Genomic DNA, 27,757 nt, shown 5'->3' with positions numbered 1-27,757 from the left:
AGCAGAACACGACTGAAACCTGCTCCCTTAAATTGACTGACAGGTCTTATGAAGAACACTAGTCAACAAATGATTTCTGATGCTGTTGAACGTATTACATCAGCAGTGTTTGTCCACACAGGAGTGAAATTAAATTAATTATTTTGATTCTGTATGTGCATTTAGCTCAAACAATGTATATATGGTCAGAAAAGTACAGATTGGGCCTTTGATGCTTCTTTTTAAAGTGTGTGTGTGTGTGTGTGTGTGTGTGTGTGTGTGTGGGTGTGGAAGTCATGTTACGTTTACACTGTTGAGGTGCAGACCAGCGTTTACAACCTTTGTTACAGCAACAGGTTGGAAGTTCTCATGAAGGTTTTGTGTCAAATTTGGCCCAAGTTTGTAAATTAATGACATTGTCTGTGTCATGAGTAAATCATTGTAAAATTGTTTTTAATCTATTTATAGAAATAAAATAACTTATTCATTCTACGATAGGCTCAGAGACTTTTTTCCACACCAGATATGATATGTAGTCTTTGATAAGACCCACGACTGGGAAAAAGCAGGAAATTTTCATATTATAAATGGAAGTATAAATGTGTGTCCTGCCGGTCTGAGATAAAACATATTGTAATGTGACCAGTAAATTTGCTTCTATGATTAATTTATCATTAATAAAATAATTATTGGTTTTATGTTTTTAGCCATTTTTTTTAAGTTTATTAATATCAAACACATTTTTTGGAAAATGTATTATAAGTATATGTTGTTAGCTTATCTTTAAGCATTAAACATACCATGTTTAGTAGAAAAATGTCAGAAATATTTATGCCCATAATAAAGCATTTGGGAGGCTCAAAAGAATGAATTTTGCGCTCTGCCTTAAAACTCTAGAAAACACACCTCAACTGGAGTTCTGAGACAAACTTTAATGTGGCATCAACAGTGGCTGACGATGGATTAAAACAGCTCACAAACGTATGAGCTGCAGGATGACTGAAGTACAGAAAATGAAGGCCGATTGTTGGTCGTCTACTTTCGTCAGGCGTGCGATGGTGACGACAGTGCGGTCCTTTGGTGGGAGGGTTTTCAGGAAAGCACAAATAACCACTTCTTTTCCAAGCTACATTATCTCCACACACACACTTCATATTCACAGTTCATTTACCATCAAACCAAATGGCATTTGGGTGTCACGGTGACTCAGCAGGCTAAAGGTACAAACCACACAACTACAGCTTCGTACCAAACCACACGTGTTGCTGTGTCGTCTTCTTGCTTTTCCCTGCACTCCACATTTATCATCACTCTCCATTAGAGCAGTCTAATGAAGCAGAAATGTCACAAACGTAATCTTGGAAAAAAAAACAAAAAAACCTAACATTGCTTAAGTCTCTAACTTTCATATGAGTAGAAATTTCCACAATTTATTTAATCATTTCATTCATTTGTAATCAGTTGTTAAACATCTAATCAAAATGACATGGCACAAAAAACAGTTATTCTACTATGAAATAATTCCTTGTGCTTGCAAAATAAGTTAAAAAATAAACACATAAAACCTTTACTAACCCCTCCTTTCACCCCCACCCCGCCGTTCCCTCACCCCTGCAGTTCCTTATGGGCCTCATTGAACTTTGAACTGTGTTCTTCTACAGGCGCGGCCCCAGCCGTCTCATCTCCTCGGGCTGAGGTCCTTCGTGCAGCCTCAGGGCTGTCAGAGATGGGATTCTGACGATCACTTTACCGCCAGGCCCGGTTGAGCAGTTTGACTTCTGCCAGGCGTTTGCTGATCATGGTGGCAAAGAAAAGGGCGAAGAGTACGCTACTGATTAGCATGTAGTCGTAGTCGTCTTTTAGTACATCAAACTGCTTCGAGGGATAGACGCGCGTCTGGTAGATGTCGAGACCGTATGCCACCACCTACAAAAGGAAAGAAGTAACATTGTCAGATTCACATTCAATTTACCTGAAGAGGAGAAAACATTGTTGACTGTACATTTAAATTTAGAACATTTCTTTGTATTATATCAAAATAAACATCTGCTTTGAGGGTTCCAACTGATAATAAATATAACATTTTCTTCATTAGAATTACTTCACCATAAAGATATCCTACTCGCCAGTGGTTGTTTATTCTACGGCCTTAATTGGCAAATAAACACCTTGAAATACTGACACTATAGATTAAGGTAAGTTAAGACAAGTCAAGACAAACACCAAAAATGGTAATGGTAGTTCAAGAAAACAGAACAAAAATAAATCTTTTCCAGGACATAATTTTGTCACAACATTTTATGAGGCAAACAATTGCTGTAGCTTTGGAACAGTCTCCCAAAAAACTTGGGGTCTTTGGTCTTGGTTCTCTTCTCAATATATTGAGTTATACAGAGTTTGAGTTTTGTTTTTATTTGATTGCAACTGGTTTTTGAACGTGATTCACTTTGTTACTGGTGTTTGTGAAAGGTGCTCCATAAATAAACTTTGCTTTGCTTGCTAAAACAAGAAATGCTTTCTTTGTCACATAATATGTTTGTCAGTGTTATGATGGCAGACTCACCAGGCAGGTGGACTCCAGTCCAGACGGGGCGGTGTAAATTCCTCGCACTCTTGATACAGTCTGATTGTAGTTGATGAACCACTCAGTGCGGATCAGCAACTCTGGCGCGTATGGTATCAGGTTCTCTTCACTGCAAATCAAGTGAATACGTTAGAAAGAGGAACAGGGAAGAAAAACAAAAGTCGATGAAATGCTTTAAACTGAGTCAGTCTGACGGACTCACCGGCTTTGCTCAGATACGATTTCTGGCCTCCGAGGGTCAAGGAACATCTTTGGTAATGACAAGATCCCTCCAGAAGGCAAGCCAACTGTGACAAGGAAAACCCAGAGATATATTTAAAAAAAAGGAACAATGTTGAGAAGCTCTTTTTGTTTATGGGAAAAAGAATGTTACACAAATATCTAAAAGGGAAAATATGAAAACAGCTGTTTGTAAGACTGGATCTCACTGAAACTTACTGAGCAGATGGCGGCTGGTGATGCCCTTCTCAGTCAGTGTGGCCTCCAGGGTGGAAATGCAGGACGGGAAAATGTACGACTGCTGAAGCACCTGAGGAGCATGTGGCCGATCCAGCGAGCTGAACACGGTGCTGTTGTAGAGCTCCATCCCTTCATACAGTTCAATTACAGAGAACTCGTTCCTGCGAGACTTGGTGCTCCAGTATTCGTACTGCGGAGTCAAACAGAAGCAGGGGACACATTCAGTGGTGAGATCAATCAATCAGTCTTTAAATAGTGCCAATTCATAACAAGCGTTATCTCAAGACACTTTTCATATAGAGCAGGTCAAGACCAAACTCTGTAATTAAAGTACTTAATGATGGATTTCAAGAATCCCCACATGATCACATGACCCTGAACACATCACCTGTGTTCCCCTTCAACATTTGTCTATTAATATAACTAACAAACCAAACACGACAAAACAATGCAACGTCATTTTTATTAGTTCGGAAGCCAATAATACTCACCACCACCCAGTTTTCAGAGTGCACAACATGCACCGGCCCTCTGGCCTTTCTCTGCACAGCCTCGTGGATGATGCGACCAGTCACGCCATCAATCAAGAGGATCCCGACAAAGCTTCGCTCCTGATGAGAGTCTGTGCTCTCAGTCACCACTGCCAGTAGATTGGGGTTCAGGTACTGAAAGAAATGAGTGGAAACACAATTCAGCATCTTAATCAAGACTGAAAAATAGATATTTTGTTAATGACAAATTTGTAGTCAAATGCACGTTTCCTTTTGACTCTCAACAACACTAAATTAAGGACCTTTTATCCAACTTTTGTCCATCTTAATTCAGAATAACAAACAATTAATTTACAACAATACAGGACCCAATAAATCATTCTTATTATACCCCTTTTCCTCAAATGCCACCCTCAAGACAAAGGTATTGGTAGTGTAATGAACACTGAAGTCTCCAGAATGTCCTGAGAGGGCTTCTGAGCTCTGAGTAGACTATGATTCATGCCATAGACACAGTAACGGGAGAAAGAAAACAGTGGTGTTCAGTGTTGCAGTGGGGATATGATTCACTGGGGAAACAGTGACATGAGGTAGAGCGTTTCTTGGAAATATTAGTTTTCAGCCTACATCAGAAGAGAGGGAGTGTTTCTGACTGAAGTGGGGAGGAGAGATGTCTAGACAACACTGATCAAATCCAGCACAAGCAACAACTTTCTCAACACGGCATTCAAATCACAGCATCACTGCAGTTTTCTAAGAAGTTATCACACCTTATAGAGGACACTACGGTCTCCCATTACTCTGCCCTGGGAGTGCACGTGCTCGTTGGGCCTTTTCCCTTTGACCGAGACGATCCTCTGTACCTCTGACGGGATGACGACCTCCCAGATCAGCTCGGTCGACAAGTCCTGAGCACACAAAAACATTCATTCTTTCAATCAGCTGTAATTTAAGTATCATTTCATGGTGGCTCACTGTGGGATCAGGACCAATCAACAGACCTCAGAATATTTTAATTATCCTGCATGTCCATTTGCTTTTCACACTAAAAGTATAGTGCTCCAGTGATTTCCTTCAAACTGAGAAATTTATTTGAAGTCAAATATAATCCCAGTCTCGATCTATTCTGCATGAAGCATCCTTGATCACTTTTCCATCACTGAAACATGGATTGAAATTATCGCTGCAATAATAAACAATAAAAATCTGGTAGCCATTGTTGTGATCTACAGCAACCAAAAGCCTGGTGGTGGGCTAGATGGTGGCTAGGCTTCCTAAAAACAACGTTCACTTGCCGTTCGTAGCCTGTAGCCAGAAAGTCTTCCCTGGCTGGAGTCAACAAGGTAAAAGAATATGGATGAGGCCATCTCCTGGAGCTGCTGTAGTACATTCTTTGTAGAGGGAAAAGCAGACACCTGTGGAAAAGTTGATGCAGTTTTTATAAGTAATTTCTGGGTGTCCAGTGCTTCTCACCTTAAGAAGAAAACTACAGGTAAAGTCTACCTTGTGTACTGATGCAGTATATGTAGACACAGAGACTGACTAAAATTAAAACTAAAAAGGGAAAAAAAAGATTTGAGCAGCCGAATGTTTGACTCTGTGTGGATACTGAGAGAAAAATGGCTTTGAGACACAACTTGTACGTTTGTATCTTACTTATAAAGCTGAATGTTTGTCTGGAGGGTGAGGAGCTTTACAGTTTGGCACTGACCTTGTACTGGTCGTCAACAAGAAGTAAGACTTTAGCATAATCCTGGTCCATGAGGGGCAGCATGAGTGACTGAAGCACTGGCTGAGACAGAGTGGGTGGGGTGATGTGACTTTTCTTTCCAAAAATGGGATTAAATACATGGAGTGCGGCCAGGCCCGTGTCCTGAAAATAGAACAAAATAACCCGTAAGAAACGACAAGCATAAATGCACGGGACATCTACAGTTACACAGGTTAAAAAAAATAAATGGTTGTAGGTATTGAGCTTTAGTCATGGTTAAGAGGCACGTTCAGTAAAAACCATATTTCTCTTAAGAGGAGTTAGTTGTTTTATTTGGATTCGATTTTGATTCTTTTGCTAGTTATTTGCTTAATTGTTTTCTTGTTCAGCGTAGATTGATTTGCAAATACCTGATGTTATACAGGGAGGGAGACAGGTATAGGACCAGCATGCACCGGGGTAAGCCTATAATTTCTTTTTTAACCAGTGGCAACAGGAACCATGATTTCTTTGTTTGATTGTCTGCCTCCTTGTTTTTGGAGAAAATAAAACAAATTGACCTTTTGCCTGTGTACACCACATATCCATGGTGCGTCAGTGGCCCTTTAAATCTTAGGTTTGATTTTTTTGACAAAATATCTACTACATCTCTTGAAGCACATTAGCAATCGATGTGCTGATTAATTTGCTTTATTTACATTTGTGAAATTGACTCCCAACTTGAAGCCCTTTAATCACAGAGCCGTTGTTATTAGATACCTTGTCTTTGATGAGCAGCGTGCACTGTGGTGGATGGGGAAAGTGTGCAGTGGTCCGTTGCACCATAAGTTTGAAGGCTGCATTAGATGGGATGTTGTCCAGGTAGTGCCTCCATAAAATACTGCCGGTCTTGCTGTCAATACCAAAGAGCTAAAACAGTAAAAAGCAAAGGATAAAATGTGTGGTGAAAAATGGGAGTTCCAAACAGGTCTGACAGAACCTATTTATTTTACTTTAAGTCTGCCTGACTGTAGAAAAAACAAACTTGTTTGACCACAAGTGTGCAGCACAGCTCATCTCTCCTGAAACACAACCAAACAGTAAGAAACAGTGACTAAATGAGAAGGTGAGCTTTCGTCTCGTACCTTCCCAGACGCAGTAACCATAACCATCATCTTCTGCAAGTTAAACTCATCTCTGGAGAGGTTCTCGATGGTCACATCGTTTTTAACTTGACTGCGAGGTTTCCGTGCATCATAGAACAGCTTCCAGAGGTGGCCGATCCAGGCCTGCAGCAAGATGAGCTGAGAGGAGAGCCTCTTCAGCACCATGGACATCAGGCCGTCTGGACACAGTGGGAACACAGATGCTACTTAATCACTGTCAGAGGATTAAACTCACTAAACATAAGGAAGTAATTTGAGAATGATAACTTATTATTATTATCATCTTATTATTACTATTATTATATTTCTTGCTGTGGACATTGGGGTATCGTCATTGCAGGCAAAGCACAGATCCTAAACCTAAGACTCATTAATCACGTTTTACTGAAGAAGAACAGAGAAGTGTGTTACCTTGAATGGCTAAATCCAAACGCAGCAAATAACACAGGACAAAAACAAAAGAAGGTGAAGCCAACAGCAAGCAAACAAACTCAAGAATCAGTTTTTAACCAGGCCATCAGGCATGTTGAAATCTCACAAGCTAAAAAGCTACATCTTTGGTGATTAAATGCAGGAGCTGAGCAGTTGAAGTGAGAAAGAAAAGTTACTTGAATATCAGAGGAAAATATTAAAAAGAAATAAGCTTGACAAAATACCCCTAAGATTAGGTATTCAACAGCTGCTCAAGTTTCGATGCCATTTGAGAAAATTAAAACAACTAAAACAGAGTGGAAATAGATAAAATACTGAAGATTAATTCACAGCAGAGATTAGAACTTAAAGTTGGAAGCCTCTGGTTTGACATTTACCGGCCTTTTTGCCAAACTCTCCCTCCAACTCTGCCTGCGTTCCTGTGAGAGGCAGATCCACCATTTCCATTGTCACCACATCTGACAGGGCCTCCTCTCTCGTCCACATTACACGCCCTAGAAAACAAGACTCATTATTGTAATCATTCATTCCACTTTCCACGCCCTGCGGCAGTATGCAGTTTATGTTGATGCTTCCCATGAATTACGACATGAAACATTTTTTCCCTCCTTGTGCTTGTGGAAATGACCTGTGCACATACTGAAAACTGAGGCCTGTTTGTGCTTCAGTGGTCAGATGTTGGCAGCATTTATGATGATTAAAGGGTGGAATAAGCCCAAATGTTATCATGAGGCAAATGATTGCTCACTCGTTTCTTTGGAAAGATGTACTGGAGCTCAACGTAAAACACAGTGACGCATAAATCAAATGTTTCTCTCGTTAAGTATTAGCTGCTGGCTATAAATTCCATGCGATTCCCTTAAGCCCATCACCTGCAGACACCTGTATAAGAATGACATGGTCTCCATTTTCATGTATAACAAAACATTTAAGGTCATGACATTAGTGCTTTTGTGGGATAAAGCCTAATATAATTCCTGGGAACAAGTCTGCTTCTTGTGTTATTTTATTCTATCTATTGAGCAGGATTTGAAAATGTTCTGACTTTGGCGACCCTCGCTGGTGGGATCAAAAAAGACACTGTTGCAGACAGCAGTGCGTGCCAATACCTCAGATAATACTAACCAGCTTACAAATCACTATAAACACTGGCAAAGCTTCCTGTTTATGCCATCCGTACCTGGCTGTTGTATGAAAGTGAGTGTGTGGTCTTCTGTCTGCACAATGACCCTGTAGCCGACTGAGTCGTCTTTCTTGAGGAATGCCTGTACATACAGCTGGAAGACAGAATAAAAATGACCTCAATTATTAAAAGAAAATACAGCATGTTTAAAATTCAGAATTGTTCACATCCTAATGCTTGATGTGTAAAAGCAATTTCTTAAACAAGACTGAAAGTAATCACATTTAAATTTGGGTAAAGTGAATTTGAGGCCTTGTTGGACCAGCCAGAAATCAAACTTGCTGGAGAAAAAAATTCAGCTCACCTTCTCTGGTTTCCCACCATAAGGATCCATAGGGAAAATCAGTGTTGTGTCCAGAAGTCTGCGGCCAGTTTCTGCACTGAACAGGTTGAGACTGCAAGCCTATAAAACAGAAAATCATATGTTTTCCAGTTTTCCTCTTTTTTTGACTTTCAAAAAAAGAGTGCATGAAACTATGGGACAAATTCATTGAGAGGTGGGTGGCAACCCTAGTTTCCATTAAAAAAGAGAAAGCGCAAGTTTTTCAAGAGAACACAAAGTTTTTTTTGGGACTTCTTAGGGGCTCTGTATAAAATCTCATACAAAAGTCCAACTAAGACATGTTTCTCAGCTTGTATCATTCATCAAAATCAACAAGCAAATCACACATCAAGCACATAAAGAAACAACTAAGCCTGTGGTAAACCTTCAGGTTGGCAAGAGAGAGCACAATGTCAAACCACATCCTTGACAAGTCTGAAATTTACTCACAGTTTTATTCTTGGGTGACATGACAGCAGCAACAGTCTTCTCTCCAGTGGTAGCAAATGAAACCAGCATGGCCTACGAATCAGCACAAGAAAGTCATAAACAATTTTTATAAACTGTTTCTTAAATAAAAAACTGTGATATATCACATTACAAGCAGCAAGCGTTGCGGTCTGTCAGAATCTCAATCATGCATGAGAGAAATGTGTAACCTAGAGAAACACTTATATACAGGGTTGAAGTCTCTCAGTGTAACTAGCTGTCCATTGTTGAGCTGGAGAAGCAGGTAATGCTCAGGCCCGAGCTGGAGGAAGAACTCCGACAGCGGCTGCCGGGCTGGGTTGGGCTGAGTGGACACCAGGACTGGAGTGAAGCCGGAGGCAACTACAAGTCCCAGTGACTGGAAGAAGACAAATGGTAGCACATTGTAAAAAATTATGAAAAGCATCCACAGAGAAAAAGAGGTAGGTATAAAAAAGAGATAATCCTTTAAGTAGAGAAAAGCAGAAACGGAGACCTACTCAAAGCAGAGCACAGACTACACAGGGTAACTTTGGTTTTATTTTGGCAGGTACCTGCAGGGGGATCTGGGTCATCTCTGACTGCTCGTGCAAGTCAAGCATGTACAGGGATGCAGTTGCAGAATCTATGCACGTCAACATCCCCTGTCCGATCACAACACAGTCAGTCTGTATGTTGGACAGCCACGGAGCCTCGACCGAGATCTGTAGACAACACATGCAAAGAAGTCAGAAATTATGAATTCTCTTTATATATTGTAACAATGGTTTGGTTTACTTGAAGTATTTTAAAATGTTTGATTATTATTATATTTTAAGTTATATTCTATATAGTCTATAAAGCATCTATTTCATACTGCTACTATAAATCTAGATTACCTGCTTGATTATCTCTCCGTCCTCCACACTGTATACGACAATGGCTAGGTGGGAATGTGGAACAACTCCCAGTGCATACACTTCACCATTTCCCCCAGAATACACAGACTGGTAATCCACTGTTTCACTGTAGAGATAAAAAGACAGACAGTTAGCCAGTTAACATAGTTTATAACCAGATAATTCAAGCCTTATATACATCACATATTTCTGCTGCTTTAATGTGGTTTCTATTAATTCTTGAATCCACTATTGTTAGAAAGGTGTGTAAGGTGTGTATGAGCATGATTCGTAACATCACAACTAGTTTGAAGAGAGACTTTTATTAAAAGTATATCACATATAAAACATGGTCACTTGCCTTTCTGGTAGATTCTCTATCCATTTTTGATGACCATTGGAAAGATAATGAAGAGAGAGGATAGTTTTCTTCAAAACAGCCACATGCTTCACATTGTCTTGTTGTCCAACTAAACATGCCGACTGGAAACTGAGATGTCAAACAAAAGCGGTTAACATCCAATCAGATTGAAGACAATTTTAAACAACTTTCAGTCAAAGATGTAACCACCTGCCGGAGTCCAGCACAACCTCCCAGTTCAAACCACCAATATTTATCTCCCAGGAGCGCAGCAGGCGGCCATTACCGACCACCAGCACAGCATCTAGGAGATAAGAACAGTTTAATGAGTGATCTGCATTCAACCAGGGGAGTAAAACTTCTGCTCAACCGTTATGACAGAATCACCTTGTCCGTGGTGTAGAAGAGCGTCAATATTTCCCTCTGGTCCAGTCTTATCCACATGTCGCCAGACTGTAACAGGCATTAAATAGATACTAACATAAGAACCAAGTATGTCAGCTAAGAGGCAGCTCTATTACAGCAGACTAACAGGATACTCACAGAGATCTCCAGTCCTGGTGTTGAGTGCAGCAAAAACATTCTTCTCCGTTGCCACCAGCACCTTTTTGGATGACTGCACATGTGCATCGAAATGGGAAAAGCGAACCTTGCCTACATATTGCTGCCTCCTGTGAATCACCAGAGAGAAAACAAGCTGTCAGAAGGTCAACAAGGGAGTTTAAATTTATGGCTAAATCAACGCCTGTATCACTACAGGGACCATACTCAAGTGTTGTGACATAGGTACAGCTAAAATTAATAAAGAAGAAAACATTGGTGGACGTTACAGCAGTTATTATCAGCTTACTTAAAATGCTGATCAAATGCTCAGATGACACTTTCAATCACATTTGGTATGATTCATTGATCTAACTGGACCATTAATCTCCTAGTGGCAAATTAAAAACTCTGAATAAGCCAAAAGCACCCGCAGTAAGCTAATTAATAACATTCGTTGTATTCAATGAAGTATTTCTGGGCCTAATCTTTCTCACAAGTCTACCCCAAACACACCGGCTCGCAGCTAGAGGCTGTGACAGGTGTTAGCATTAGCATCTCCACATTAAAACATAGCTCTAAATAAGGAGACATTTTTGATAATTTTCTAGATTCCTCTTACCAGTCAAATTTCCCAACTTGATCCTCAAACACAGCCTCGACAGTGCTGCATATTATAACAAATTTCAGACACAACCAAATTAGCTTTGCCATTGCAGCAGTAGCTTTGGCTTGCTCTTCAAGTGAAGGAGGAAGTCGGAAGTTGACTGACTTCCCATTTTGTCTTGTGGCTGAGAGGTGCTGCCCCCTGCAGGCCAGGAAGGTACATGGCTGCCAAAACTGTTGTGCAATGATCTTAAAAAATGACCTTAATGTTCACTTTAGTTTATTGTCATGTTATGTTAACTAATGTTTAACCCTCATCTGTCCACAGGAGCTCAAAAAACGTATAATAGTGATATAATAAGAACAAACTGTTGTCCATTCTGGACAATCCTGACCACCCACTTCACCCACTACTGGATAGACAGCGGAGCAGCTTCTCAAACAGACTGGTTCAGCTCCGCTGTCACAAGGACAGATTCAGAAACACTGTTCAATAACTCACCTCTGGCTGGCAGAGAGCTCTCAGCACCCTCTGCCATTTAACATTAACATGTTACTACTGTACTTTAAAACTTGCACTACAGTTTTTATTTAATTTGCACTTTGGTTTTAATCTGCACATTACATTTGGTTTGCACATTACATTTGGTACACTTGGTACTGTTTATAGTGTATATTACACTTTTTGTTTTATTTACCTGCAACACACAACATTTTGTACATTTTTATTTTGCATATTTATTGTTTGTATTCATGGTGGTGGTCACTTTAATTCTAAAATACTGTAACACCAGAATTTGCCCCTGGGGATCAATAAAGTATTCTATCTATCTATCTGATAACTTATAATGATGTAGAAATAATGTCATTGTGTAGTAAATTTACAAGGTTTTTGTCCAAGATAATTTGGTTCATCTTATTTATGCAGAAACAAATTCAGCTTTAAAAGTTGAATTTGAATTGATTTGTACAAATTATATATATTATTTGCATATTATCTTTTTTGTTAGAGAGAGGTGAGAATGTGCAAAAGGTTAAAATGTGATATCTACAAAATAACTTCGGTATAAATGTTAGCAGACAGCAAGATTGAACACAAAAAAAATCATCCCTTGCCAAACAAACTCCACACAAGCTACAAACTGTGTTCATTATCTAAATGCCTTTTGTAAATGCTGTCAGACATCAAAGAAGTGAGGGAGACCATACATGTCTGCGTAGTTGCTGTCTTGAACAAAGTCTTGTTGCTATTGTGGAAAAGTTGCAGTTCTGAAATTAAGGTTGCAAGGATTGTGAATGCTGTGATTCATTCGTGTACAGTACATGGACAATCAGCTTTGACCAGTATTAGTCCAGTAGGCAACAAACATACATTATCAATTTACATGCATGTTAAAATATCATTATCCCATGTGTTTTTTTAATCAAACAATAGAGTAAAATAATTAATACTTAACTACACAATACTAATTGCGTAGTTCAGTGGGAATAATTAAAATGCCATATGAATAAATATCACAAATAAGGGACCTGCATGTACATGATATTTATATATTTGTATATCTCATATATGCATTGCAAAATAGCATTGTTTTATTATGAAATACAAATTCAGAATTGCAATAAGAGATATGAAACGATAATTTAAGGTTTTACCTTAATCATCCCGGGGGAAATTATTGTGCATTTGTAGTATAAAGTAGGAAAGAGTGCAAATACATAGAGTGCAAATATGAACAAGTATAAGGTTAAAAGAGTATCAGTAAGGTGCAAAAACCAAATGTACACAATGCCAGAATAAACAGGTTGATGGTGGCATATAAAATAAATATAAAGGGGTTGACTGTAAGGTGCAAACCCAAACTATACAAAATGACTATAAAGTAAATAATCACCAACAAAGATCAACTGGTTAAGGTAAACTGGTTAATGATGAGGTGCAATGCAAATATACACAATGCCAGAAATGTACACAGATTATTTGAAGTGATCATAAATATCAAATCCAATAATACAGAATGTCAAATATAAACAAATTAAAATTATTAGCCTCAATTAAACATTAGGATTAAGAGGTGCTGTTTGGAGGCAGACAGAGTGAAGTTTTGGATGAAATTGTGTTGTCCTGACTGCTATCAGATTGTGAACGCCCCCTGCAATTTACTGTCACACTTTCTTCTTCCACTAGCTAGTTTTTTCTATGGGATTTGAAGATGGCGTCGAGCGGAGGAGATGGGGAGCACGAATGGACAGCGGCAGTACGACCGCTTTTATCAGCTTCGTACACCGCTTTTGAAACGAAAGAGCTACCTCAGCTTATCGGGTCTATAATCAACAGGTAATCACTTACATGTCAATAAATTGCGTGCCCCTATTTGCTCAAATATTGGCCGTGTCCACCCAGGTGTGAGCTGGCTGGCTAACTTGCTAACCTAGCTTGGTTAGTTAAGTTCGATGGGAAACGTTACCCGCTTAGCTAACGTTAGCTGCTAGCACGCTACTTGAGCTTAACCTGCACTGGCATCGAGTCAGTTAGCTAACGTCAGCTAATATGCTAACGTTAGCTAACTTACTCAAAACGCGATTTAGCTTGCCCTGGCTGGTAAACTCTTAAACAGTTTGAAACAAGGCACGACGAATGACTGGTTGTCGTCGGTCTTTAATGTCACATTGCAAACTGTGCAAACGTTAATCGACATCGCAGTGCAACGTTTAGAAAATTTGCTTCATCATTAGCTAGCTAACACAAACATTAGCCAACAAGCTAACTAGTGGGCCTTCCAAACAGACTGGATAACGTTACGTTGAAATGGCCCAGCTAGTAATATTAGACTACGTCAGCTAACTTAAGTTGGCTTATTTCAATTTTTGCTTGTATGCAGAGGTTGCCATCCCCAGTCTACTCTGGACATGTCAACAGACTGTTTATCCATGAACTGATTGGTAGTGGCCAGCTAGTTTTACATTATCTGCTGTATGTTTGTGGTTGGGCTAAAAGTAGGCGGGGACCTTGAACTGTTCACTAATTTTGATGAGGTTGCGATGGATCGTCTTTAATGCAGTGTTAATACAACGATAAGTGGGCGATTTAGCTATTTTTGGGATTTCATGTCAGGTTTAATTCTTGTTGAAAATCCGACATGGTGTTGCTAAACGCCAGAGGAAGCTGGTGCAGTGCCTGTCACGCAGGGGGAAGTGTTACAGCCAAGCACAATTATTTTCGGCTTAATTAGTATATAAACAAACAACGCCCTGCAAACTGCGAGTGCATACTTCACTGATTATCTAGTCAGTAGTGGCTACACAGTAGCCAGGTTGTCACTTGACGCTCTTGTTCAGTCATGGCATCAGCTGATCCCTCTGAGCATTCAAGTGAAGAACTTCCTGCGATGTTTTTAGGTTTCATTTTCTCAGGCAACTTTCAACGTGCATCTATTAGCAGTAACACTGCCATCAGGGCTGTTAGTTTCATTTTTAATTTAAACACCGAGTAGGGCTGGTTTGATATGTCTATGACTATTCTAATGTTGTAAGATGTAAGATGTAAAATGACTTGTTTTAAATAGAATTGTTGATGTTTTCAGCTGGAAAGTTTGGTTGTCAGCAAGAGTGGTTCTGTGTCTCTGGCACCTTATTTCTGTGATGTCCAATTAGGAGAATTGTAGACTGTGTATGATTTAAAAAAAAAAAAGAAAAAACAAGGTCTCTTCATTAAGGGCAGAAACTACAAACAATCCAGGATGATGAGTAAAAAGTAAAATGGAATAAACTGTAGGGATAATATCATAGTCTCTTTTAGACACAGGTTTGAAACATTGTGTGGATTAAGTCTTTAGAGGGGCTGGATTGTTTTGGTCTTAATGTCCTTGTATGATTTTCCACTTGACAGAGGTGTTTCCACGTGGACTAAGTGTTAGTAGGAGCCCTTCGTTTCATTCTCCCTGATACGTGCACCATCTTTATGGTTAGGGAAGAAAATCTGATGACCCAATCATCTGTACTTGGGAGCTTGTTTTAGGAGAAGTGGAAGTTTGAGGAAAGACAGATTGTATTTCTTCAATGTTAGAGAGCAGAGATGTTTTCTGTGTATTTGGTTATACTGGTGATTGTGGATACTTGAAACTGTATTTGTCATGGGGCAGTGCTTTGACGTGTCTTTGTCACTTGAGCAAATTGGCATATTGGAGGCTGCAGAAACAAATGCTAGTATGCAGCATATAAATGCAGGGGAAAAAACACAGTGGAGACTGACCTGTGTGGCCTACTGGCTCAACCCTAACACAGACGGCCTTCCCTCTGTCTGGAAGTATGTGATCAGATCACAGATTGTAGAGGTGTCATTTGGCTAGGGCAGCTTGTGCCAGTGCTGGAAGCCGGGTGAAGGGCGCTCCTGAGGTCTGCAAGTAGAAACATTACGTCATAGCTGTGTGTTTCCAGGTGTTTTTAGGACATCCAATAGGCTAAGCTCAACTGCATAATTAACCACAAACTGGTTTTCTCTCGTGACGAACTGCTGTTAGCCAAAGAGCAGGTCTGTCACAGACAGACATCTTAGAAAGACTGCATTTCAAAGGCATTGATTTTATCTGACAGTGAAGTACAATGTAATGTCAGCATGCTGATAGCCAGGGCTGATTCTGCTTTCTTGTTATTTGTGTGAGAATACATTTATTAACACTCAGTAATAACAAATAGTCATGGTCTGTGAAATGTGATGAAATGCATACAGGTGTGCCTAAGGAAACAAATAAATAACAAATAGTCTTAATGCGATTTGCAAGTGTGTGTCTTACTTATGTATATTATTTTAGGTGAGTATTTTTGGCAAATAGTTGGTTTGAGTTATCTAACTGTTGCTAAATGTTATGGTCATTTTTAAATGAATTGGATTTAAGTTACATAATTAAGTGTTTCTCAAACAAACACCATGACATCTTCTATCTGTCCTCTTTCCTCACTCTATTCTGCTATTAAAAATGCTATTCTGTTAAATTACCACATCCTATACTAATCCATATTGGACAGTATTTAACGAGATATTCCACTTGTCATTTGCAGTGAATCAGACATCCTTCACCACGACAAACAGTATGAGCCTTTCTACTCATCATTCGTGGCACTCTCTGCACACTACATCACCACAGTATGTGGACAAAGTACGTATCTTTAATTTTCTCTGTAGTGTTACCAATAAGAAATGACTCCTGCCATTCAGCCAAAATATTTAAATGTTTCAGGTTGTGTTTCTTCAGCCAGCAATTTAATTTTGCTCTGTCTCTTCAGTACCGAGAAATCAGCTGCTGTCGGTTGCTGCAGCATGCAAAGTATTGATTGAATTCTCATTACTGCGCTTGGAGAACCCAGACGAGGCATGTGCGGTATCACAGGTGAGAGAAGCAAACTGCATGGGAGATTGCAATGTTGTAGGAATGCAATCAACTGAACATTTTGGGTCTGTTTGAACGAGATATAAAATGTACCACCCACAGACAAAACACTGCTATTTTTTTCTGTCAGCCACTTTGGCTCGATTCATTCATATTGATTTTTGCATGTTTGCTTATGCATTGTGACTAATTAAATAGGCATTAACTTGCTTTTTCTTGTCATGTGTGTCAGTTTTCTGCTTGAAAGGACTTAATTTATGTATAAACAAAAGTTAAATTGACTAATCCTGTTGATTTTTTTTTTTTTTTCAGAAACACCTGATTCTTCTAATAAAAGGACTTTGCACTGGCTGCAGCAGACTAGATCGCACAGAAATCATTACTTTCACCGCTATGATGAAATCTGCCAAGTTGCCTCAAACCGTCAAAACCCTTTCAGACGGTGAGTGTGGCTTAATGAGCAGACCAAAATTATATTTCACTGATTGTGATACAGTACTGCTGTAGTAATTATTCATTTATTTGATAATAAAAGAAAGCAGACTCACTAAATCAGGCAAATTCATTGTCTGTCACTGAGGCCAAATAAACATGTTTGACTTACGTACTGGTATTTATTAGTTGACAAGTTTCCTATATGTATATTGACTGGTGTAAAAAAAAAAATGTGTCCTTGTTCATTTAATAGTGGAAGACCAGAAGGAGTTGCCCAGTGCTGTGAATCCAGAGCTTCGACATAAAGAAGTACAAATGAACTTCTTTAATCAACTGACTTCAGTTTTTAACCCTGACCTTACCACCATCTTGGCCTCCCCATCAGCAGCACACATGCAGGCAAGTGATACAGACCAGCCCTCTAGCTGCCCACTTCACTACTGCCATCAGTAAAGTTAACCACAACCACTTGTTTACGTTTCCTCTTATCAGTGTTTTTACTGCAAATCTCTAATTATAATTTTCTAAATGTAATTTAATTAGCCTCATACGAAACAGCTGCTCTTTCACTGCATTGACAATTGTGACTAATCATCATAACTCTTCTGTTTTTCAACTGCAACTATAGGCTGAGAGTGATTGCGATGACCAAACCACAGATCAAGCCGTTCAGGCCAAAATGAAAAATGCCTTTGTCTCTCAGAATGTGTCAAGCTTGCAGGAACTTGGTGAGTAATTTGTTGTAGGACATTTTTGTTGTTGTTGCAGTTATACTGTATCTCGTGTCCTGATTTAAACATTTTGTCCCAGCTGTTAGTGCTGTTTAAGTCTGATAAATGAAAAAAGACGCAATTGCTGAGGGGCTTTGTACAGTAAATAGCAGGAAAACTATTTTGGGATATACATTTCTTTCCAGTTCTTTTTTTATTCCCCTTCAACGCAGCCACTCGATGTACTCACTCCTTTGGCATTATGTTTTCTATTAGGTGATTTCCAAACTGAATGTAACTATCCAGTCTTGTTCTAGTGTATTTTTGCTCACCTTTTTCATGCTCCATGACAGTCACTAGTGATATGTTTTCACTGTCATTAATGGAAACATGATACTCCAGAGTTCTTTTAAGACCTATGCAACCTGCCAAAGAACTTCTTGCTCTTGACACTGTAATGTCACATAGCACGTTTTATTGTTCTTTTCTGAAGTAGAACTAATAGGGTTTTTTCCCCATGACTTGTATTTCCAGGGGGGTCTGAGAAGTTACTACGAGTGTGCCTCAACCTGCCCTACTTTCTACGCTACATCAACCGTTTCCAGGATGCTGTATCAGCCAACTCTTTCTTCATCATGCCTGCTACAGTGGCTGATGCCACTGCTGTCCGCAATGGGTATTTTTATTTATGCCTTATGTCCCAATGTCACATTTTAGGAGGATTTATATTATTATACTGTGATGTGTTTTGAAGGGACAATCTAGTTGTGCAGTTGTATTGGAGAGTCTTTGGAAAGTTTCTTTCTCCTAAGCATTCAGTTAACTTTTTGTACTTGAAACCCATACGCAGATTTCACTCACTGGTGATAGACGTAACCATGGCTTTGGACACACTTTCCCTGCCTGTGCTGGAACCCTTGACACCAGGGAGATTACTGGATATGACTGTGCTGGCTTTGAGCTGTCTCTATGCCGGTAGGTGATAACTCTCTGTAGGTAAAATATAATTACACTGTCCTGTAGTTCAAATTGCTATAAACGAGCAAACAAACAAGAAACTTTACATAAAACTACGATAACATGCTTCCTCTACAAATAACAATCTCAGTAGACTGTAAAGCAGTGCAACAAAACAACATGTGCATGACTGTACTAGCAGAACCTGGAACAACAACCTCTATTCTTCTCCCTCTTTATTTACTAACTGAATGCAACAATGATTGAATACATAAAACAATTCTCTGCATAATGTCGTAAGTCTAATTCGTAAATGTGAAAAACCCCCATTTTTACCCATTTAGGTGTGAGTGTGGCCACTTGCATGGCCATTCTGCAGGTAGGCAGCGGCTTGCAGCTTCGCTCTGCCTCCACTGGGACTAAAGAAGAAGACTATGAAAATGACGCAGCCACAATAGTCCAGAAATGTGTGAGTATTATGAGTACAACAATCTCAGTGAATGCTGATATGTTAATTATGAAAAATGGCAGGCTCACTGTTTGCAAAGTCTGGTGCTACTCAGAAACTTTATTCCCTAACTTATATGTTTCTGCTCACAAGTTTGTATGTAGGCTTAGAGTAAGTGTTTAATGACTTCAGGTAATGAAAGATTTTTTCTGACTGGGCCTATGAAGAGGTTATTTCATATTTTTACATTGCATCAAATCTCCTTATGTGTTTTATCTAATGACCGTCTTGGTAGCATGTGTATCTAATCAAGACACAGCACATTTAAAATGGTAACAAGTACAAAATTTTTGTTGGTGACAGCTGGAGATCTATGAAATGATTGGACAAGCCATCAGCAACTCCCGCAGAGCTGGAGGAGAGGTGAGTACTCTGTTTGAGTGCAAGATCAGAAGAAGAAGAATACTAGTTCAGTACAGTTTGATGTACTAAGGCTGTGCCCTTTCAGAGGTTTACTTCTTTTGAACTTCTTATAAAATAAGCTGTTGGTGATCTTGATTGTTTTTTTACTTGTCCGTGTACTACAGCATTATCAGAACTTCCAGCTGCTTGGAGCCTGGTGCCTTTTAAACAGTCTGTACCTGATTCTTAACCTGAGCCCCACTGCCCTGGCGGACAAAGGGAAAGAGAAGGATCCCCTGGCTGCCCTGCGTGTCCGGGACATTGCTGCTCGCACCAAGGATGGCGCGGGATCGCCTAAACTTGGTCCTGGCAAAGGGTAATTTCCAAAAAATCTCATATAAGTTAATATAATGTTTCTGAAGACAGTGTGGCTCCGTTTTGTCTTTTCATCTTCATCAGTTGTGCAGTTTTGTATTTATATAAATGGAGGTGTGAGCAGTGGTGACTGAAATTTTTACATTTTGTAAAGCTTTAGTAGGTCATGAGAAAGGCCTATATTTAAAATTAGACTAGTCTGGGTGTACAGTGAGTTTATGTTTTATTATTATTTCCTCATTCATGAATGAAAAAGCTATATAATCCTCACTTTAGTATGATATCTAAAAAAAATGTGAAACTTCAAGAGTAATTTTTAACTTAAGAGTATTTGTGTACATTAATTATTTTTGTCTTTTCTTTTTGTTGTCTTTCCTAAGACACCAAGGGTTTGGAGTTTTGTCTGTTATCCTGGCCAACCACGCCATCAAACTGTTGACTTCACTTTTCCAGGATCTGCAGGTTGAGGCTCTGCACCGGGTGAGTAAAGCACTTGCTCTCTGTTATATTTTAAGGAAAGTATCCATGCTGGATGTTGAGCTTTAAGTCTAAAATAAAAAATGGATCAGGAATGTTAACTAATTTGTTTAAAATAAATAAATCATGAATAAAGAAATGAAAAAACAAGAAAAACCTATGATCAACACACAAAAGAAACCCTTTATTAAAGCCATGTCTTCCTCTCTCCTCCCACCTGCAGGGTTGGGCAAGTGATGGGCCGCCAGCCGAGCTCAACATTATGGCACAGAGCACTTCCATCCAGAGGGTCCAAAGGCTCATCGACTCTGTGCCCCTGACCAACCTGCTGTTCACCCTTCTCTCCACTTCCTACAAAAAGGTGCAATCACTATACTGGTATACTTGCATACATAAAAGAAAAGTGCTTGGGCTGCTTCTTGGAAAACAGATAAAAGATCAAAAGATGCACACCCAAAAGATGTTTTTTTCTCTAAAGACTTATAATCTCTTAAATGACAAAAGTTTTCTTTTAAGCATGGATATTTCATTATTGTGAAGTGACATAACACAAAAGGTGAACTCAACTAGCTGAAAAATTATATGTTCAAGACAAAACGTATTTTATGATCCTAAATGTTGGATGGAACAAACACATGAGAAATGTTTTGGTGGCTGTTTTGTGTCCTCTACATACTGCTTTGTTAATAAAATTGATGTCAGATTTGACAAGAGCGTAAATGAAAGATTGAAAAGTGTGATCATCATTAAGACTGTTATTTTATTTATTTATTTTTATTCCTTCAGGCGTGTGTTCTCCAGCGCCAGAGGAAGGGCTCAGTCAGCAGCGATGCCAGCGCCTCTACAGACTCAAACACCTACTATGAGGATGATTTCAGCAGCACAGAGGAGGATAGCAGTCAAGGTACTTTATCACTCTGGATTTAAGCAATTACATCATCACTTCAGAAAGCCTGCTTAAAATCCAAAGTTCATGCTAGAGTTCGCACTCACATAGCAACTTTAGATTTGCTGAACAAGAAGAAATCACACCTCTGGCTGTGGTCTGGACATAGTTTTATACTTCAGTCCTGCTTCAGATGATACAAGAAACAATACACTCAAAATTACTTATAAAAAAAATGCAGTGCAGCAAAACTGGTTTCCTACAAAGAGAAGACAGGGATGTTGGCGTATCAGGTGAAATACAAATAAACTCTGTTAATAAAATGATGAAAGGGATATTTATTTAGTAGTATTCAATAATGCAGGGACTATAGACTTTGTATTGATCTAAAGATGTCTCATTATCACAAATGATCCATTGACAATATTGTTTTTATGAATACACAATATATTATTAGCCAAAGTTATTGTCGTTGTAGTTTTTGTGATTCTTCCGATAATGGAATTTCAGCCGATAATTACGCCCAATAATACGGAGCATGGCTATGGACTAGTGATGGCACTCAAAACGTGGCTCTGTATGGAGATTTGTTTCTCTCTGTCTTTCTCTCCTCTCCTCTCTGTGTGTGTCTGCATGTTTGCACACATACATACACAGAGCAGAGAGGCCACAGTGGAGAGAATGAAAAACACTTGGAATTATATTTTACCAAAGTCGCTGACAACTCTGCTCGTTATCCAAAAGTCCAGCAAACTGAGGACACCATGAGCAATCTCTAAAACACTCGTTGAAACATGCAACTGCTCTCACTGCATTAAACTCACTGTCCCATTTAAACATCAGTGGGGAACATACTTATACTGCCTTGTTATGAGCGAGCTAAAATTGAGCACTAATTGCATGTCACGTTGAATCCAAGGGTTTTCTGAAACTCTAAATTAATCCAAGAGTATGTAATGGTATTTGTAGTCTGTATAAGCTTGTCAGTGAGAAGATGCTGTCTGGCATTGACCTGTCTAACTATGAAAAAATAATTATGGTCATTACATTAAAGTCATGAATTCTTTGTTTTAGGAATGTTGAGGGCTCTTCAAACATATCAGTGAAATGACTTTGTCAATCTAAACATTTATTTTCCTCTTCACATTACATATGTGGGATTTATGTTATTGGTATAAGCCACAACAAACGGATAATTATCGGCTATGGCTATTGTCCCTGAAATTCCATATTGATGCATACTTAATAAATCTGATCTAGAATAAACTTCTAGGAAGTATAATACGTTTGTAGACAATAAAATGAAGATATAATTGGGGCATTGTGTAACTGTAGATGTGATAGAGGCATCACTAAATTACTAAATTGACCAACAGGAAATAGCTTGAAGCTTTGCATAATGCCTTCAAGGTGTATGTGTCAGGTTTCTGTAGATGCAGGTGTTGAAAGCAGGGTCATGTCTGTGTTTGATCTCTGAGCTAGTGTCAGTGCTGAGGTGTATCAGTGAAGCAGTGAAACAGGTGTGCTGTCAGTGGATCAGTCTGTCAGGTTATGGCAGCAGTGAGAAGGGTAAACACATATACACGCACAGTGATGTAATTTTAATTTCTGTCCCTTCATCACACAATGACAGCGTAGTTGACAGTGTCTACTATTTCAGCAGAGAGAAGACAGGAGAAGACAAGTGCAGCTTGTGTCTCAGGTCAGCAGATTTCTGTCCTCAGGTCAAAGATTTCGTGTCCACTTCACTGTCCTAGATTCATTTTGTTATTGTATGTCTCACAATTTAGGCTCTGAGCTGTGGCCCCTAATAGCTTAGAAAATGGCTGAGCCTCAGATGAAGAGGCTTTGGCAAAGCAGCCCCTTGTCTGAAAGGTGCCCTCCACTAAAATTGACATGAGCTAAATTTTGCTGTTAAGTCAAAGAGGTTCACCTGTGGCTCAGTGTGGTTCAAAGGATAATACCTGTGGTGTTGACATGTGGGTGCTCATTACTGTCTTACAGGCATTAAAACCTTAGATCAGAGCTGGGTGATGGATGGAAAAATGTGTATGTTGGGTAAAAGTTTTCCCCATGCGCTTTCAAGAGTTGTGTCCTATAAACATGACATCACCCCTTTGTCATCTAGTCTGTCCCCCTGCCTTGTCTTGCAGACTTTAATGCAGACGTGTCAGACAGAACATATCATTTAAAATACATCACATTTTAGTAATTTGTCAATATTAAGGTAAATTGTTCAAATGAATTTGGTCATATTACCTAGCCCTACCTCAGATCAAATTAGTTTTTTCTTTGGTCGTCATTATTCTTCTTACTTTTCATTGCATTACTAGTCACACGCGTCTAAAAATGTCCTCTATGCAGAAATAATGTAGGACCCATGTCAAAACGGGGGTATTATTCTTGAATACAATAAATTCCAGTTGTGCTTGTAAACGTTGGGCTTAAACACACTACACTACATCTTGCTGTCACCTGAAAAGTTATGATTTTTGTATGTTGCATGCAAATGTGAATATCAACTTAAAGTGATATTCTGTATTTTAACACTTAAAATTGTTTCTTGTTTATATATTTGAATGAATCTGTAGATACTTCAACTGACTAAGTCTGCCGTGAGATGCTTTTGAAGCTTAATTACAACGTTGCTAGAATGTATTTTATTGATGCATAGCTACTGAATTGACTAGGCCTTGTAAAGCCACCCCAAGGATAGGTGTGAGAGTTCAGTGTGTTGCCAGTCAAGAGGCAAGCAAAAGCGGAAACTGTGGTGGACGCCCAGGGCTAAAATATATCTTTTTGAATGTAACTCCTCTGGTGGGAAAGGACTCGGTGCTAGTGCAGGAGGTTGAGTGATAAACTGAATGCAGTTGAACTCGCTGACTAGATGTGGAAAATCTCAAAAGCAATCAGTTTAGCTTTGCTGTGTTGGATTGGTCACCTCAATGCAGCTGTCTATCGCAGAGAGAACGACAGAAATAGTGTATCTTAGTGTCTGGCTGTCTTGTGTTTCCTGGTTACCATCTGATTCTACAGTTTTGACGGGGAAACGTTAAGTGCAGTTGATGAGAATCAATAGCCTACTTGAGCAGAACCTGAGTGGTCCTGACTTTCCATGACAGAAACTATGTTTGAGCATAAGGTAGTGTAGTGTACGTGATAGTAGGCCAGAGATTGATGATCAACGTTGTAGTCATATAATCAGACATATGTCTTACACATTGGGAAGAAAGGAGCGGAGCTTTCACTTGAGTTGGATCAGGTGGCGTGAGGATGTGAGACAGCCCCTGTAACGTGTTGTTGTTAGGGTGAACTAAGACCATTTGACAGAGGTCCCTGTCTGCCAGGTGTTGAAATCCAAAGGAATACATCATGTGTCCAGTGGGAGTACATGGAATCTAAGTGGGCCATGATAAAATATTATGATACCGAAGAGCAGCAGCTCTGAGGTAGCTGAGTGTTTTTGTGCTGGCAAACCAAAAAACCTCTTGTTGGACACCAGGAGGAGAAAACAGTCAAGCTGAAGAAAGACACCTTCTGGGACTCCAAAATGTAGATACTTTCTTTTCATTTCCTCTTTGACGAGAAAATGACACTTTATGTAATTGTATTTTCCAGTGTTCATGACATATGTGCTTTGTGTCCCAGACCTTATTAAGTCGTCATTGCTGAATGTAACACACTGAATATTAGTTTGGACAAATAGGTTTTGCATCCGTTTAGAGCAAATATAGTGATTTGAAATAGTCAATCACACTGATTCACAATAGAATTTTGTTTTGATATTTTAGTGCCACACTGCTGCAAAGATATCTGGTTTGTGAACAAATCGACCATGTACTATTACACCAAGATATCATTTAATCCTGTGCTTAAAAATCAAGAGTCAAGAGTCAAGAGCTTGCAAAGTTATTCCTTTAACTTTACGCCATTTGTTGAAGCTGAAGCATGTTGCTAGTGTATATAAATCTTAATATTCAATGGCTGACATGTTGACTGTAACAAAATGCTTTCCGCTACGGAATAATGCAGCAGTGTGTTTCAGTTCAGTAGATGCTGTACAGCTTCCATTAGACAGTAACAACACACTTAAGCATCACGTATCCACCTTTGTCTCATTGTTGCCAGTGGTGCAATGGCATGTGTAAGAACACACACACACAGAGGCAGCTATGAACTCAACATTATGTGCTATTTGAATGATTATGTTTGTTGATTATTTCTTAATTAATTTTAGTTTTTCTCAAGCATCAAGGTATTCAAAACCGTATTTAAGTCCAATACTAGATTTTGTTGGAAATTCCAGGATTCTACTGAAGCTACACAAGTCTGAAAGCATTTAGTGTTCATAATAAAGGCAGGTTATCTTGAGGAAGGATATTCGCTATGAGAACGTGGGACACTGTATAACAGCCTTATTTGTTTTCAGTTGGAAGAAATGGGGAAACACTGCAGCATAATCTGTCATTATCATTTCACTATCTGTTTTAATGGCTTTTGAAGAAAAAGGGAAAATTAATACAATAAATGGTGCTTTCACTACTTTACTGATAGCAGTTAAAAGTGGATATCTTTTGAGGGAAATATTCTCTGAAGATCTCTTTAATATTGTCCTTTAAGTGGATATTCACCAACAGGACGTCACTATATGTTCACTATTTACTGCACTCCTTTGCTCTTGTCTGCTGCCTTCACAGTGTTGTAGGTGTCATGAACTAGTTTGAAGCTTTTTACATTTTGCTGTTTGATGTCACCGCTGCCACTCCACAAATATCTTAGTTTTGGGACATTTTCTCACCGCCACTCTCATGAAATTCATATAAATTTGGGGATTTTTTCTGCAGATGATGACAGTGAACCCATCTTGGGGCTTTGGTTTGAAGAGACAATTTCACCCACCAAAGACAAAGTTGCTCCCCCACCCCCTCCACCTCCCCCACCTCTGGAGACCTCTCCCAGACTGAAGAGCCCCAGCAAGCAGAATCCAAGCGAGAATGGCAACATTTTAGCTGGCCGTAAAGACCCAGAACTGGTGAGGACAAATTTTTGTGGGCTTGACGTCATGCATAGATAAAAAGATACTCAGAGAGCACAGACCTCTGCCAAGGCTCATAGTCCAGTCTTCTGCAGTATGCTATTGTGCAAGTGCAACCACCACATATATCTGGGTATTTTTTTCAAAATTCTAAGTTAAAAAATGTTTTGTTGTAAGTTTAGTAGCACCACACCATTCACTTAGACACAGGTCTAGAGTGTCTATAACTGCTCTTTTGTGAGTCGGATCCTGTTCTGCTTCAAATTATATTGAGGTCGTCCTTGGCCTATACTACAACCTTCCACCAGTAGTTTTTCCGTAATCCCACAGTAAAACAGTCAACCAAACAGCACTGAAAACATAACCTGTTTGGCAGAGGTAATAATATTGCTGCATGAAGCCCAGAATAAAGAATCATACCCGTCGTTATGTCTCTATTAATAGCCCATGAAATGTTTTTTGGTTTTAATGTGACAACCCAGCAACTCAAATCTGTTTGTTCCCATAGTTCCTCAGTTTGGCTTCCAGCATTTTGAACTTCATCACCACCTCAATGCTCAAGTCCAGGAACAACTTCATTCGCAACTACCTGAGCGTGTCTCTTACAGAGCAGCACATGGCTACACTAGCCAGCATCATCAAAGATGTGGACAAAGATGTCAAAGGTATGCCTGGAAAAAATAATTTGCATGCTAATGCAAATGATCTGATCTTACCTCAGTTGACTGTAGTTGGCTTGGTAGCTAATGATGAGTGCAGACTAACTTGGTTTAGGTTTAATGCATTTTTCTCTCCTCAGGCTCCTCAGATGAAGTGTTTTCTTTAGCTCTGTATCACTTCAACCACACCCTGGTAACATCAGATCTTCCATCCCCAGCCCTGCAGGTAAAAGGAATGTCTGTAATGCCAGTATCCTGTTCACCAGCACCAAAATCTCTGTGAATTGTTTATTCAATGTCACAAACTTATAATTGTGTCTCTTGTCATTCCCAGAGCACCCTTCTTCAGCAGTTAGGTGTTGCACCCTTTTCTGAGGGTCCCTGGCCTCTGTACATTCACCCTCAATCACTCTCAGTCCTCTCCAGGCTTCTCCTCATATGGCAGCACAAAGCCAGTGTGCAAGGAGAACCAGATGTGCCTGAGTGTATGAAAGTCTGGGAAAGGTATGGGAACTATGTCAATGGTCGTCTGACACGTGTACAATTGACTGGTTATACATTTTTCTCTTGACACCATCACTCTAACACTTTGGATATCTGTTATTCTTTAGCTATACTTAAGCTGATGTACCTTCTTGACTGAAAATGACAAAAAATAACACAGAAAATGGACTGCTTCACTTTCACTCACCATCCGCGTTGAGAGACAAGTGAAAGAATTTGCCATTTTAAGTTGATCAGTATTTGTATATTTACCAACATTGAATAATGGACACCCTTTTGCAGATCTACACACAAGCTGCAGGGATGTAAAGAAAATGCACTGG

General features: G+C 39.3%; 2 protein-coding genes across 5 annotated transcripts in view; one reads left to right on the top strand and one right to left on the bottom strand.

Annotated features, from left to right (window-relative positions):
- Positions 1-891: 891 nt before the first annotated feature.
- Positions 892-11,291, bottom strand: emc1 (ER membrane protein complex subunit 1). The gene is made up of 22 exons (XM_070839719.1): positions 11,176-11,291; positions 10,557-10,684; positions 10,401-10,466; positions 10,224-10,317; positions 10,014-10,142; positions 9,653-9,779; positions 9,329-9,478; positions 8,986-9,153; positions 8,757-8,828; positions 8,289-8,387; positions 7,982-8,078; positions 7,179-7,295; positions 6,349-6,548; positions 5,984-6,133; positions 5,225-5,386; positions 4,809-4,928; positions 4,284-4,421; positions 3,514-3,687; positions 3,002-3,212; positions 2,766-2,850; positions 2,543-2,672; positions 892-1,905 (listed from the first exon to the last, which is right to left on the bottom strand). Exons 1-22 carry the CDS (start codon positions 11,265-11,267, stop codon positions 1,726-1,728), a joined length of 2,889 nt encoding a protein of 962 aa, XP_070695820.1. The 5' UTR covers positions 11,268-11,291; the 3' UTR covers positions 892-1,725.
- A 2,081-nt stretch (positions 11,292-13,372) lies between these two features.
- ubr4 (ubiquitin protein ligase E3 component n-recognin 4) overlaps positions 13,373-27,757 on the top strand; it is a 49,238-nt gene continuing 34,853 nt past the window's right edge. For all 4 annotated transcript variants that reach the window (XM_070839787.1, XM_070839786.1, XM_070839785.1 and 1 more), the window contains exons 1-18: positions 13,373-13,497; positions 16,218-16,315; positions 16,443-16,546; positions 16,859-16,988; positions 17,235-17,380; positions 17,610-17,709; positions 18,226-18,367; positions 18,542-18,666; positions 18,993-19,117; positions 19,460-19,519; positions 19,684-19,874; positions 20,254-20,353; positions 20,574-20,711; positions 21,137-21,254; positions 26,081-26,268; positions 26,780-26,936; positions 27,071-27,156; positions 27,265-27,434. In XM_070839787.1, the coding sequence (XP_070695888.1) occupies positions 13,373-13,497; positions 16,218-16,315; positions 16,443-16,546; positions 16,859-16,988; positions 17,235-17,380; positions 17,610-17,709; positions 18,226-18,367; positions 18,542-18,666; positions 18,993-19,117; positions 19,460-19,519; positions 19,684-19,874; positions 20,254-20,353; positions 20,574-20,711; positions 21,137-21,254; positions 26,081-26,268; positions 26,780-26,936; positions 27,071-27,156; positions 27,265-27,434 (2,303 nt within the window). The remainder of the gene's footprint in view (positions 13,498-16,217; positions 16,316-16,442; positions 16,547-16,858; positions 16,989-17,234; positions 17,381-17,609; positions 17,710-18,225; positions 18,368-18,541; positions 18,667-18,992; positions 19,118-19,459; positions 19,520-19,683; positions 19,875-20,253; positions 20,354-20,573; positions 20,712-21,136; positions 21,255-26,080; positions 26,269-26,779; positions 26,937-27,070; positions 27,157-27,264; positions 27,435-27,757) is intronic.

This window comes from Pempheris klunzingeri, chromosome 11 (assembly GCF_042242105.1).
Source record: "Pempheris klunzingeri isolate RE-2024b chromosome 11, fPemKlu1.hap1, whole genome shotgun sequence".
NCBI classification, from domain to species: domain Eukaryota; kingdom Metazoa; phylum Chordata; class Actinopteri; order Acropomatiformes; family Pempheridae; genus Pempheris; species Pempheris klunzingeri.
Note: the sequence above shows the minus strand (reverse complement) of the source record. Positions and strands in the feature narration are given on the sequence as shown.